The sequence below is a fragment of the Cariama cristata genome, unplaced genomic scaffold (assembly GCF_000690535.1).
Source record: "Cariama cristata isolate BGI_N322 unplaced genomic scaffold, ASM69053v1 scaffold2987, whole genome shotgun sequence".
Taxonomy (NCBI): Eukaryota; Metazoa; Chordata; class Aves; order Cariamiformes; family Cariamidae; genus Cariama; species Cariama cristata.
The window spans coordinates 9,147-24,552 of record NW_009624765.1 but is presented as its reverse complement, the minus strand read 5'-3'; the positions used below and the strand labels follow the sequence as shown (position 1 = coordinate 24,552).

The window sequence follows — 15,406 nt, the reverse complement described above, 5'->3', positions numbered from 1 at the left end:
CCTGCTGAAATACATGTGGTCACCTACTTTCAGCAGGTCTCACATATTTTTCAGTCAAGACTGTTTTCACTAGTGCTGACGTGAGAATCACTTCTAACCAATGTGTGAGCCTGGAGAAGGCCCAGTCTGCCAGGAGTTCACCACCAGGACATTGCAGAAGGCATCTGGAGAGAGCAGAGCAGTCGTTCCCGCAAGTGGGCTGTCAATAAAGGCTAAATGATATGTGCTGAGCAAGTACAGCAGCAGGACCAATAGAAAAAAAAAATCTGTGTGGCATCTTTGCTACACAGCTTTACGATCACATAAAACTGACTGTAGGTTTTGACACACAGGGGGAAGAGGAGAGGTGAAATCAGGCATTTGGTCCTATTCTGTGCCAATTCATTTTCACGCAGAAGCTGGTCTGGTCGTTTTAAAGTGGCAACCAAGCAGTCCAAGTGTGAAAGGGGACAACTATGTTTTAGTGGACTAGTTCAGATTTTGATAGAAGCCAGGCAATTACGGGTCTCCAGGAAACCAGGATCTGAATCAACGGGATGTTTAAAATGGGCTGGATTCAGCTTCAAACACCTGCATTTACAATGGAAGTGACTACATATGAGCCTGTTACAGTTGCTGGAGATCTGCCCAGTACAGTCAGTGACATCCACACTTTCCAACTCACCCTAAAATAGACACTTAGATTTCTATGGATGCTAAATCCACAGCTGTAGCTAAGACCAGGCACAAAAGGTGCCAGCTATACCCAAGACCTGCTACTTAATGCTACTGCTCTGGGAAAAGAGTTGCATATAGATCTTACTTAACAAGAGGAACAATAATTCAGCCTGTATTTACAAGTCATCAGTTGTTATGGATTCAGCATGGGCTTTTGGGGACATGTCTGTTTATCTAGGAGGTAGTAAGAGGTACATACTGAGACCAACCAGTGGAAGTAGTGGAAGAAGGCCTGTCTGAAGACAGCCTACATGCTCACACAAGTTCTTTGATTCACCCCTAACAATACTGTTTCCAATTCCTGACCCCAGTACGTTACATGAATTTTAGAATTACCCAAGATTCTTGGCTCAAAACATTTCCCAAATACCATGCCAAATTATCCTTTCAGCTACACTTACAAAACTTGGTTGACTGTCCTGTTAATGGACTCCACCATATGCTAAATCGATCAACAACTACAGACTGTCATATCCTTAGTGCAAGTGCAAGAAAAAACAATGTGTGAGCTTTTCTTCTTTTTTTTTTTTTTTCTTCTTTATCTCTAAAGATAATCTTCAAAAACATGCATGCAGCTCTACCTCAATTCCTTTGTGGACTGAACAGGAGAGGAAACATTCGAAAAGAGTTTCACAGAAAAGAGAGATTAAAAGATAGAAAGTACAGATTTCAAATAGAATATATATACATAACTATGTTCATATGTGCATGTGTGTGCATATATACATGTTTGCTGTAAAATGCCAATCAGACGATTCAGATTCAATATGAGACCATCAAGTTTTCTGAAGACTGAAGGATTCTCTGTTGGGAATCTGCCATATTGTCTACAACAAGCACCTTATGCCAACAAACTGTTACTTCTTTTCTTGGCATTTGAGGTCAGAAGGGAAATGGTCAACTACACTTTTTCCTCTGATTTTCACAACAGCTATGTGAGGCAATTACTTGCAGTAGGAAGTAATTGCAGACCGGAAGACATTGTCTGTCAGTCCTGGACATAGAAAATATTTGAAAGATTTAAAGTTATAAAGGAAATCAGTTCATGTGTTATTTAAATTTAGGCTTAATCAGATACTTTCTGTGGTCAAAGTTCTATAAAAACCATCTTGCCATAACTCAAGGACAAGTTACCGGCAGGAGGGCCCTCTGGCACAGGCTAACTCCACACCAGGATGTCTGCCAGAGGGGTTAAAAGGAGCTTTGCAAGCTGGTTGTCCATGGCCATGCACCATCTGACAAAAACTGTGGTCTAATGAAGCCAAGGTTCCCTGCCAGGCGTCAGCAATATTTCAGTAACTGCTTGCCTGCACGCTCTTCTTCCATGCTATGTGCAAGATAGCATTATTTCACCAAGAGGCAAGTTACGTTGTGCTGTTGGTTAAGGTTGGATTCGATGATCCCAGAAGTCTCTTCCAACCAAATCGATTCTGTGATTCTGTTGGGAAATAAGAGCATACACATGGGCAGTGACCACAGAGGAGTGTAAGTCCTCTAGAACGAATGTCTGAGCTGTTGTGTTGAATTCTTAAAAGGAGTTGCCTTAACTTTGCTAATCCTTTTAAAAATATCATGCTTGAAAAAATGAAGCTTACAAATTCTGTGTACGTAGGAAAGACCAACATATATATAATATCCTAGTTATTAGCCCACAAACTGGAACCTCTCTAAATCCAGTTTAGGATACTTACTCTGACTGAAATTTAAGCCAGCCTAGAAAATCTACCAGTGAAGTTACAGAAGTTGGGTTTCAATTGACCTAAGGTTTTGCTCACAGGATTTTTAAAAGCTGACTATCTTGCACACCAATAAAGAAAACTGCAAATTTCTTCATTTTATATTGCAACTAGCACTTAAAGTCACAGAATCATGCTTCAGATGCTGAGAGGTTCTTGTCCATATGGGCCCACAGCCTTACTATTTCCATAAACCTGACTACTGCAGAAACGAACCTTTTAAAGACCACATTGACTGGTTTCACTCTGAACTGAGTTATTGACACAGATCATACTGGGTGTGTTTATGCAAACCTTATCTAAATTATGGGGCTAACACCAGCTCAGAATCCTGACTTTGCTAATTTGTGGTTAGCAAAGGTGAAGATTCAAGTGAACTAAAATTCAGTTATCAGCAAAACTGCATCGTCCAGGACAGACACAGGAAATGTAAAGGTAGCTGCATACAGTCAATTTTACTACTTAGCTAGATCTAAAGAATCAGTACAGTATTTCCTTATGATGTTTCTTTGTCTCTCACCTGTATATTTAGATTCCACACTTAGCAAGACTTCTTTGGTTGAATCTTGGAAACTGCCCACTTGCACTCTCTCAGGCTGGAGAAGAGAAGCGCTCTCTAATAGGAAGAAAAGTTGGGATTTTTTTTCTTCACTTTTGAATTTTTGGGCAAGGTTATGGAACAGACCATCTTGAGTGCCATTACACAGCACATGCAGGAAAATCAGAGGATCAGGGCAAGCCAACATGGATTTATGAAAGGAAAATCATGCTTCACCAATCTGGTTTCCTTTCATGACAAGGTGGCTTGCTTGGTAGATGAGGGAAAGGCTGTGGATGTTGTCTACCTGGCCTTTAGTAAGGCCTTCGACAGGGTGTCCCACAGCATCCTCCTAGATAAATTGGCTGCTCATGGCTTAGACAGGTGGACTTTTTGCTGGGTAAAAAACTGGATGGATGGCCGGGCCCAGAGAGTTGTGGTCAACGGAGCTAAATCCATTTGGCGGCTGGTCACTAGCGGTGTTCCCCAGGGCTCAGTTTTGGGGCTGGTGCTGTTTAACATCTTTACAGATGATCCGGATGAGGGGATTGAGGGCACCCTCAGTAAATTTGCAGATGACACCAAGCTGAGTGGGAGTGTTGATCTGCTGGAGGGTAGGAGGGCTCTGCAGAGGGACCTGGACAGGCTGCACTGATGGGCTGAGGCCAACGGCATGAGGTTCAACAAGAACAAGTGCCAGGTCCTACATTTCAGCCACAAAAAGCCCATGCAGTGTTACAGGCTGGGGGAGGAGTGGTTAGAGAGTGGTCAAGTGGAGAAGGACCTGAGGGTGCTGGTCGACAGCTGGCTGAACATGAGCCAGCAGTGTGCCCAGGTAGCCAAGACATCCTGGTCTATATCAGCAACAGTGTGGCCAGCAGGGACCAGGGCAGTGATCGTCCCCCTGTACTCGGCACTGGTGAGGTCGCACCCCACTACCAGGAAGACCTTGAGGTGCTGGAGCGAGTCCAGAGAAGGGCAACGAAGGTGGTGAAGGGTCTGGAGCACAGGTCTGATGGGGAGCAGCTGAGGGAGCTGGGGGTGTTTGGTCTGGAGAAGAGGAGGCTGAGGGGAGAACTGATCACTCTCTACAAAAACCTGAAAGGAGGTTGTAACCAGGTGGGGGTTGGCCTCTTCTCCCAGGCAACCAGTGACAGGACAAGAGGGCATAGTCTGAAACTGCGCCAGGGGAAGTTCAGGCTAGAAATGAGGAGGCATTTCTTCCCAGAAAGGGTCGTTAGGCATTGGAATGGGCTGCCCAGGGAGGTGGTGGATTCCCCATCCCTGGAGGTGTTTAAGCAAAGACTGGACGTGGCACTCAGTGCCATGGTCTAGTTGACATGGGGGTGTTAGGGCAAAGGTTGGACTCCATGATCCCAGAAGTCTCTTCCAACCAAATTGATTCTGTGATTCTGTGAATAAAGCTGCTTTCCTCTAGACTGATACAGCTAACAAGTTCAACAGGCATGTACCCCTCCACTACACTAAAGCTGGTAATGCTTCTACATTTTCTTACTGAAAAAACAGAAGATATTTTTATTTCTCAACGTGAAATCTTTGTGGAGAGAAGACACTCTTATTTTACTTTGCCCTAACTATTTGTGGTCAGGGCTATAACCACCACAGGGTTTACTTTGACTAGGTGTACTAAGATAAAGACTGAAGTTTGTCCCCACAAGAGTTTTTGATTAATATAGTGATTATAATGTAACTCTCTCATTGTAAAAACTATGCCATCTTTTGCAGTGAAGGCGTACATATGGTTTTCTTATGTCCTTTATATGAGTAATCTTTGGTGAAAAATAAGAAATAAAGAATAGTTTTATTTTTCTAAAGCTAAATGACATAGAAGGTCAGGAATATTGCAGCTACTTAGATGTTTTCAGATTCATTTTGTTCGTTCAGAAATACTTGTACGCACAAGCACACAAAGGGTAGAAGTCTCATTTCCCACATGTATGTATTCTCAAAAGAAGATAATTAAAGCCTAGTGTGAAATAGTGCCTTTGTGATAACATAACTACAGGCTCAGCAACAATTTCTGATCTTTGCAATAACGATACTTAGAACAAAACAACAGAAACAACAACAAAAAAGAAATCAGAAAAAAGAACAGGGAAGGCCCAATACAAAGAAGTTTCTTAGAAGATTTAGATTCAGATCTTGACTGAGGGAACGAAACCCTTGGCTTTTAGAGATGAAGAGATGTAATTCTACAAGCTAAAATTTGCATGAAATTTTATTGCGAGGGTGAGAAAGAACCATCCACACAAAACCTGCAACCTATTTCGGCAAAGCCTATTTACATTCCTCAGTTTGGTGAACCCGAACATTTGCAGAAGTGTTTCTCTGAATCGCATCAATGATGCTTTAGGAACAATAACTGAGATGTGTTACAAAAGGGTGCTTTTTCTTCTTGTTCCTCGTATTATAACCCCTTACTCTATCTAAATATCAAAGTGTTTGTCACTTTTCCCACAACTCAAGATGACTGGCTCCTGCTCCTTGCCTTCCTGGCTCCTTCTTCTCCTCCTCATACTCAGTCTACAGAAATTAAGTGTCTGTTTTCTGTGCTTGTCTAATATTCTTTCATCTCGCTAGCAATTCAGACAGTCCAGGAGGGGCTGAATCCCCCGCAGGAACACTGCACACTGAGAATCCCTAAGTTTTCACCAGTTTGAGCTACATTTAGGTAGACATAAACTATCCTAACACTTTAGGTCTTGTTACTGCTTTGTAATAGTATTAAACTGACCAAATAAAAAAAAATTTAAAAAATTATTTTTAAAAAATGCAGTCTTTTGAGAAAAAAAATACATTTTTCAGCCACATTTGCATTGATTAAAAACTGTTAATATGATTTCTGTAAGTGCCTACAATAAAATCTATGCTTTCATTTTGCTTCATTCTGAATCTGTTTGCAATTGAGTTGAAATTGCATTACAGTTTTTTTTTTGTGTAATCTGAAACATGCCATCCTACATTCTTCAGCTGGAAGAGTGTCTTTCCAAAAGTGTAACAATATCAAAGAATTTATGAAATAAGACCTTTTTATTCTACACAATAGTGCTTTGACAGGCAGTGAACTAAAAATTATGAAACAGAATAGGTTTTGGAAGGCTTTCTGCTGCATGATACGTTTTGAGATTTATTTTTCCACCTCAAATCACAAAACTTTTTATAAAATGGTAATTCTGGTTTTCATTTGGCTCACAGGCTTTTCAGTCTTTTTCACAGGTGCACTTAACATCGACAACAGGAAGAGAATAGATTTAAGAGAGGAAATACATCAGTTTTATTTAGTAGTCCCCTAAAAAGAAAGTAGACACATCTCTGTTGTTACTCTTCCATGGCAAAGAAACAACACAGTCCTCTTCTGATTTTTTACTGTTTGATTTTCAGTATACTCTCTAATGTTTTATTTGTCATCTTTTGTGAACTGAAGGGAAAGGAATCACTATTCTTGTCAAAAAGGCATTAAGCAGCTGTCACCTTTTCTTACGGTTACAGCTCAGATGAAAACCTGGCGTTACTGAATTTCTAAGTGAGTTTTCTGTGCAGAGTGCCATGAGCTGGTGAGTATGAATAGAAGCAAAAAAATCCTACCTGGATTAGTGAGGGCTATTCCGGAGGCTGTAGGTGCTCTTAGTACCTAATATAAAATTAAAATACATCCATCCACTAAATGTTTCAGAAATGAGGTAAACAGAAAAACTTAACATTTCTCTCTCTATGTCAGAAGCTTCAGGAGCGATGTAAATGGCAATAAGAATGGATCTTCTCGCTTGAAAAATCCTTATGGAGTTGTTGTTTCAGTCTACCTGTATGTCCGTTTATCTGTTGTAGTTTAAATATAGGTCTCCCCAAAATAAAACCAAAATCATGGCTTTCTAACAGGGATATTTATGTACCAGAACTGTATTTTTATAGATTATGCACATGAAACCTTAGCTGAGGGTTGATGATTTAAAATTATCCTGCAGCAAAGTTTCTCTTGCAGAGAATCCATGCAAGCTCCACTGATTTGAATTGTGTTGGAAACCTGAAATTGAAAGAAAGCAATTCATAAAATGTAAGGGGAAACAAATTCTAATCCCCATAAAGATTACTTTCTTGCTTTATTTGTGACATTTTCAAGTTAAAACCACAAAAGACAGACAAAGACTGTGGTTGCAGTGAGGGAAGGACATAAAATTACCCCAAACAGGATCAAAATATAAACACAGCATTAACTAAACCCAAATAGATGCAATAATGGGAGAGGTAAAATAAGTTGAAATGCCACATTATGGTTCCAGCAGCTTAACCTGGCTATTTAAAAAACAAAGCATCACAAGTAAGAGTGACTTAGAGCAGGAATTTCTGCTAGCCCAGGCTTTTCTGAACAAGGAATTCAGGATTAGAGCCCCAGAAGGATTTGGCAAAATGAAAGGCAAAGCTGAAAGGAGGATTTTCTGTACCCTTCCCGAAGAGGCTATTTGCCCTCAAGAATGACAAGCAATAACAGTCTTGTGTGCCCCTCCTCCCCTGCAGAAGACAGTAGGGAACCATCACATCATTCTTCTTTTGCTCCTTGCAATGGACGTCTTCCTTACTGAAAACCATGCCAAGGGGACCCACCGTCTTTGGAGAGCTCTTGTAGGCGCCTAAGCACAGTCTGGTAGGTTAGGTCTAGGTAGCCACCTAACCCCTGTTCAAGAGGTGCCTAAATTTGGGAGGCACTTGTGTTTTACTGACGGTAGTGTTCCCACAAGTGCATAAAATTTGCCTTTAGCCAGGCCACAAATCCTGACACTGTTTTGCGTACTGCAGCATCTATGTGTCCATTTTTTTTAATCTCCTTACCAGGATGAGCTCTCAGGAAAAGCAAGTTTAGAAGAAAATACATTTGTGATTAGCCCTAACACAAAACCCAATGTAAGAGGTATTCAATAGCTTTATGACCAGTGTGACACATTTAATGGAAATTTTCACCTATACTCCTACCTCCCAAGAACATACGATTTCTACAGAAATGGTATCTAGGGGTGGGATCCCTTAGCCTGGGAGAGTAAGTATCTTTCACTTGCAAAGGTTTATTATTAGAGATCCGTAGATATTTTGATACACATAAAAATTTTGTTTGTTTTGCAAAGTTAAGGGTTGTTAGGCACAAAGGGTTGCCACTTGAGAAAGATTTTGGAGGCAATAGAGCTCATGGATAGGTATTTACTATGGTAAGTCATAGATAGAAGAGTTGAGATAGATAGCATTAAGGTTTTTTTCCCCAGGAGCTTTGTGTCAGTGAGTGCTTTTTGAAGTTCCCCTGGAAACTGAAAAGTTAGTTTCATTCTTGCTATAGCTCCACTAACGAGAACAGAATTTCATCTGTAATGGATTTGGCTCAAAGGGGTTTTTGCAGTTGTGATCATGTGATGTGCTCATTACTTGGAACATGTTTGCTCTCTGTCATGTGCATGATATATTAGGAACACATCTCTGACTTCTTTGCAATTCCTATTTTCTTGTGCCTTTTTCTGGGCTTCCAACAGCTCAGCTAGAAGCTCCTGAAAGACTGGCAACATTAGTTAACATCACTTGTTTGATACCGACTCTCGCTACTTCCGAATATTTTTAGCTGACATTCAAAGCACTATATGAAGTTGATCAGATCAAGAAACAATAGAAATAAGGCCTCACTGAGCTTCTTGCTGCTGTAGCTGTGCTTTTTCTGGATCTGCACTCAGTTTACTTTTAGAGTTGAGTATCTCTCTACTGCACTACAGACTTCAGTAGAGACTTCACCTTTGCCAGGTCCCAGGAACCATCAACAGTTATTTTGTGAAAGGTTTAGCAAGTTATTCTGCAAGAGCCTCTGTCAAAAATCACAGTTTTTGTCAGAATGGTTATTTCCAGCTTGAGTTAGCCAGCACCAAGGGCTGACCGCTCTGGAGGACTGGCCTGTTACACTACTCACGGGCTATGACCACACAAATTAAAGGTCTCGTTTAACTAGATCTGAGGTTAAGTGACACTAACTGACTAGTACCTATGGGTTTTTTTTAATCTAATCTCCTACAGCAGGTGTATCTCGCAAAAAGATGCTCCAATTAAACAGTGCAGGTGATCAGAGTCCAAAAATAGGAGTGTGTGCCTGAACCCACTTTCTGCCCCTCTCTTATTAAACAGCACAGATGTGCCTTGGCCTGGCACCTTTTTCAGGCCCCTATTGCCACTCTTCACAGAACTTACTGTTGCTCTAGCCTCTGCCTTTCTGGTCGTTCATTGACATTTCTTCACTTTTTCGACCCTGTGCTTTTGTGAAACTGTGTCCCTCTACTTGCAGCTTAACAAAAGTAAGCAGGCATGTATGTAGTACATTGAGGCACGAATTCTTGCTTGCAGCTGCTAAATGCTGCTACACTGTATAAAATAAATACGCTAAACCATAAACTATTTTGTCTGCCAAGAAATATCTATATAGGCCAGACAGTGAAAGCATGGTTTTGCTTTGCAGATTGCAAAACTGAAACTAATTTTGCAGAATTACAGGTGATGCCAAATAGGCAGCTGCAAACAGAACATCTTTAGTAAGTTACATCTTGCAGAAATTGAAACTTAATAGCTTTTCTTTTTGTTAGAAGAGGGCTTGTTACTGCTTTAGCTTGGTTCCTTCAGCTTGTAAATCAGTCCAAGTAATCTGTCCCTGGTTCTCGATTATACGTGGTGTTTTCCTTATATTCTGTTTAGATCATGAATATACCAAGAATAATTGATTGCATGTTCTCCTTTCCCCAACTGAAAAAAAAAAAAAAAAATTAAAAAATCCAGCACTTACTTGGAATAGATCAATGTTTAGTTGCAGGGAAAAAAGAATAAAGTCAGAAGATATTGTGTATTACAAGAAGCAATGTTATGACATCTAGAGTAGATAGGATGGATTTAGTTCATGGAGATCCTATGGCACAATGTTCTCATGCAGACATCAATGTAATTTAAATTTGTGATATGTGATTTTCTTTATGTTACAATACCATAAGAGGTGTGATAACGTATAGACTGCAAAAAGTATCAGAAAGCTATTCAGCAGGGAAGAAGTAGCTGTTCAAAGCCAGGAAGAAGTGAAACTGGTAAAACATTACCATGATTCGGAGGGAGGAGAGAGCTTTCAGGAGATAATTTTAATGGATTCACTTCATTCAGAGATAATCTGTCAAACTACATAGGGCTCTTTCTTAGTTTGATTAATGGAAGAAGTATGTTCTTAATTTCTGTTTTGACATATTGCTTTTCTTTCTTGACATTTGTCCTCTAGGTTTTTAAGCCAAGTGTTCATGATATGATCCAGCTGGCTTATAGGGATCAACAACCCCCTTGTGAATAATGGTTAAAAACGAATCCCACCTGGATGCTGAAACACTGGCAATGCTCCAGAATAAAACTATCTCCATCACCCTCCCAGTTGTGTATACACTGGTGGCTCTGATCAGTATCCCTGGCAACTTCTTCTCCCTTTGGGTGCTCTGCTGGCACATCAAACCCAAAACGCCTTCTGTCATCTTCATGATCAACCTAAGCATCACAGATCTCATGCTGGCCAGCTGCTTTCCCTTCCAGATTTCTTATCATATCCAAAGCAATCATTGGAGCTTTGGCAAAAATCTTTGCAGCCTCGTGACGGTGATGTTCTACTCCAACATGTATTCTTCCATACTGACCATGACCTTTATCAGCATTGAGCGGTACATGGGTGTGGTATATCCCATGAAGTTGATCAAATGGAGAAGAAAAAGATATGCCCTGGCTGCCTGCCTAGGTATGTGGATTTTCTTGCTACTAGCCTTCTATCCACTAGAAAGCACAGATCTGACCTATGAAGTGAAAGAATTGGGGATTATAACCTGCTTTGACGTCCTCAAATGGGATATGCTGCCCAACTTTGCAGCCTGGGTAGCCTTTCTACTCACGCTATTTGTCATGCTCTTCCTTATCCCTTTTGTTGTGACAGTTGGATGCTATATTGGTACCATTCGGAAGCTTATTCAGACATCAAACAGATATGGTAACAGGCAGAAGACTAGATCCATATACCTGGCGATGATAGTCCTTCTGGTATTCATCACTTGCTTCGCCCCCAATAACTTCATCCTACTTGTGCATATGATCGTCCGCCTATTTTACGACAAGAGTTTGTACCCTGCCTACAAGCTCACCTTGTGCCTCAGTTGCCTCAACAACTGCATAGATCCTTTCATTTATTATTTTGCATCCAAAGAATTTTACCAGAAATTCATGCAAACGTTTCGTCCTAAGGTACTGCTCAGTGATAGCTTGGAAACCAGAAGGGAAAGCTTATTCTCTGGCAGGACCATGTCAGCCCGGTCAATGTCAAGTGGACCTATGGATGGATTAGAGGGAGTAAAGGTCTATTTGCAAAGGCAGGAAAGTGTTTTTTAGCCTTAGACATCTCCAGAAGAAAGGCATCTGTAAGATCCATGAGTAGACACAGAGAACATTTCATTTTGAATGGCTACCCTCAAAATACCTTGCTCCAGTGACAGAACTCAAGCCATACTTATATTGAGCATCCTACTTCAGTATTTTCTGGCAAGAAATGGAAGCATGAAAGGAACTGAGTTTATTCAAGAAGGCACTGAAGCAAATCAACACTGATAATTAGGGATTGGCCTGGAATTAGTCCTACTGCATGAAATCAAGGGATAAGTTTCGAACAAAAATTACTTTCAGGTTGTACGATCTCAGTGTTTGACCAAAGGCTTGTGATCGTCAGTGAATGTGAAATATTATTGTATATGAATTAGAGCATATACCGAAGCTGGATTTGGGGTGGGGGAGTTATTTTTCTAAGCAAGGGGCTGAGTTTTTTGTTTGGAGTTTTTTTTAAAGTATTGCTTTCTCTCTTGTTGTATTTCTATAAAAGAATGAGTAAAAATAGCTTGTCATTTTACTGTTAATGCATAATGCATAGCCACTGTGAATTCATCACAACACTCACCCAACTGTTTATCAGAACCAAACCACACTAACCTTTGAAAAGGTTAGGTTGACTCATATTATTTATTTCAATTTTATATAGCAAAATATCTCACACAATGAAAGGAAAGCTAAAACTAACAATATTTGAGACTATTTCAGCTGCTGAGTGCATTATATTTTCATCTCTTGAAGTGGGGAGCAGTTGATTTAAAAGAACAGATTTTCTCACATTGATCTACTACAGTAATAATGCTGCTGCTCATATGTGATTGGTATCAACAAGTCATTTTCATCAATTCACTATAGGCTATACGCAGAAGCACCATCTCACTCAGCAAAGAATTTAGCTTTATATAGTGCACATATAGTGAGTTTATCTTCCTTACGGCGATGGTGTGGATTATTAACGAAATTTTCAGCTGGATATGTAAGAATTCAACCACAGATTGGAGTGATTCTGTGCCAGCAGAATCCAGCTGAAAATCTGTCCCTATAGCCAGATGTCAGAAACTTACTTCTTTCAAGCAGGTAAACAGAAAGAAGAAGAAAAAATGAAAGCAAGGCTTGAGAATGGGAGACGTACCAAATATCTTTGAAATAGGTTACGGCAGGTTGATTGTCCAGTCCTGTGTTTGGGACTCCTCTTTGAAATATCTTTTTCCATCTTGTTTGCATATACTGTGTCATGTTTTAATTCTTCTCATATCCCAACAACTGCCTGTGTGCTTGGAAAGACAACTGCTACAGAATACGTAATGGGGACAGACAAAGACAAAGTTTTTCTGGTAGTATTCACAGCTTTACCTACCTTTGGCCCTCATTGACAGTGAAGAGCCAAAAAACAGGTGACAGTGCCAGGCAAGTTACCCTCATGAGTGAGACAAAGCTATATCGTGTCCTTTTGCTGCGCTGCGACTCCGACCAACGCTTAATAGGAGGCTGTGTTCAACATCGTGGAGAGTTGGTTCAGATACCACATGCTAGGTCTGACTTGAGCAGACCTATACTGATTTCTGAGCTCCTGTCCTTTTAAGGAAGACAACACCCAAGGTCCTTAAAATTCACATTTTTCCTTTGTGTATGATGTGCTTAAAACACAACTTGCCAGCACTAATCACCACGAATTTCTTCACTATAGAGGCTGGATAACCACAAAAATCACCTCTGAGGTATCTGTATATCCTATCTTCTGCTAAAGTATCATCAGTTATCAGAGTGAAATAAATATGAGTGGACCTAGTACTACCTTTCAAAAGCCATCTGAAGTGTTTCATGGCATTTCACAGTGTTAGTTTTAATTTATCTGCATATTTTTCTGCCCACAAGGCCAACCTTAGTGAGATGTAAGCCATCCAAGCCTTCTCGTCAATTTGCCTGGAAGTGACCCTGCACTACCAGCCCATATGTTGGGTGCCTGTGTGCGGTGAGATGGGCTTGCTACTTTAAGTCACCTCACATGTGCTGAAAGAGAGGAGCCCACTGAATATGTTCCTGTATAAGTCCGGGGCCCTGAGATCCACTGTCAGCTCTAGCACATGCTCCAAAATGCCTCATTGTGCCAGGACATCCAAAGAAAGAATGATGGCTCTTCCTAAGCCGTCCCACATCCATCAGGCAGAAATTCAGTTAGTTTACTTATGTTTTCCAAATTTTTGTTTTAATTTAGCAGTGTATGGTTTCACCTTGCTGTTCAAGTCCCTTCACCATCCACTTTCACAGAATTCCAGCTTTCTCACTACCAAAATCATTTTCAGCATTTTGCTGTGGCAGAAACTTTTTTGGAGCTTATACTGAAATCTCTCTCCTTTTTTTTTCCTTTTTTTTTTAAAAAAAAGTGAGTATTTTTACAATGAAAACCATTACTTCTCCTAGCTGTAATGCCAATTTTCACTCTGTTTTATCTTGAACCTGATCCTTAAGTGCTTAGTGCCTCCTAAAATATGCTGCAATGTGCCTGAACTGTAACTGACACCAAACAGAGCCAAAAGGGCAGAAGTTTTGCACTTTGGACATCACTGCTACATTTTGAAAAATACTGAATTCCTTCTTTTTCAAGAGAGAGAAGATGCTCAGAACTGACTGAAAATGTTTCCCTCTCCAGCCTCACGCAGCTCTTCATAGCCTTTCCTCCCTCTTCTGACATTGTCTAAAAAGGAACAGGAAGGATGCCTCATTCAGGTACCTCTTCCCGCTGTTTTACTAACTAGCCTCTAGTTAGCTCAGATTAGGCAAATTCCCATTTGGGTCAGTGGGATTATTCCTTGAGAAAGGAATATAAAAATGAACCCAATGACAGCAATCTTTTGCGTCCAACGGTGTATACTGTGAAGGTTTGGAGATTTTTTTCAGAGAGAAGGAGAAGAAATTATTTTTAAAAGTGGCCCAACGTATTGTTCTTTGACACTGGAAACATGTCTTTCTGGGGCATCATAAGGTAACAAGACTTCTACCCTCTATTTATATATATGCACATAAATGTAGATTGCCATTTGAGAGGCTATTGAGAAGTTCATGCCTATATTGTCTTTGTTTTGGGGAATATGGGTCCTGGGCAACATGCTTACTTGACTGTCTGTGGTTAATGTAATTTTACTGAGGAGACATGAATGTATAGGCTTCTGTTTTGTTTTGGGTTTTGTTTTTCTGTGTTTTTTTCATAATTATTTTTTAACAATTTAATCTATGAATGTGCTTGGCCTTTTTTGTATATATAATAAAAAAAAAAATCCATAAAAAGGACTTGATTTAAGGTTCTTTCCTCTGTTTGCACTTGCCATGTGTGAGAAACTTCTAAGCTTAGAAGAGGGTGGGGTAACCAAGTTATGAAATAAAATGAATCAATTTCCCGTTGCTATTGTGCTTTTTTAAAATTTCTGTACTGGTTTAAGTCTGTTATTTTTCTTATGCATTTTGAAGACTGACTTTTTTTTTTTTGCATACGTGTTCCATTTTTTTTCTTTTTTTTATACATATCTTAGAAACTGGCTTCCCTAGACTGACTATGCTCCATTTTGGGTTCAGTGTCTATTTGCCTACATCTGTGCTGATACAAGAGGTCCAGAGATCATCCTAAAGTAACTCAATCATTTTTTGCCATTTTTTCCAGTTCAAAGTGTTTAAAATAAAATGAGGTCTACATTAATACCCATCAGAACGGTGTTTCTCTAAGGAGATGCTTAGGGTATATGCTACATAACGAAAGGTGTGCATAATATAGTGAACGTTTGAGGGTGGAAATCTGTGTTGGTAAGTGTGAAGTAATGCACATGGGGAAATCCAGTCATAGCTTTGTGAACAAAATGATGTTGCTCAGCAGTGACCACTATGAATCATAATACATAATTCCATGCGTCAGCTCAGCAGTGTAGAAATCCATCGTTCACCCACAGTTTGTTTACTTTGTGTACTTCTGGTCTCTTCATGACAGACAGGATCTACA

General features: G+C 40.1%; 1 protein-coding gene across 1 annotated transcript in view; it reads left to right on the top strand.

The window, feature by feature from the left end:
* P2RY8 (purinergic receptor P2Y, G-protein coupled, 8) overlaps positions 1-11,569 on the top strand; it is a 34,898-nt gene extending 23,329 nt beyond the window's left edge. Inside the window, exon 3 of the mRNA XM_009703287.1 lies at positions 10,286-11,569. Coding sequence (XP_009701589.1) covers positions 10,354-11,427 — 1,074 coding nt within the window. The 5' untranslated portion in view covers positions 10,286-10,353 and the 3' untranslated portion in view covers positions 11,428-11,569. The remainder of the gene's footprint in view (positions 1-10,285) is intronic.
* Positions 11,570-15,406: the final 3,837 nt, after the last annotated feature.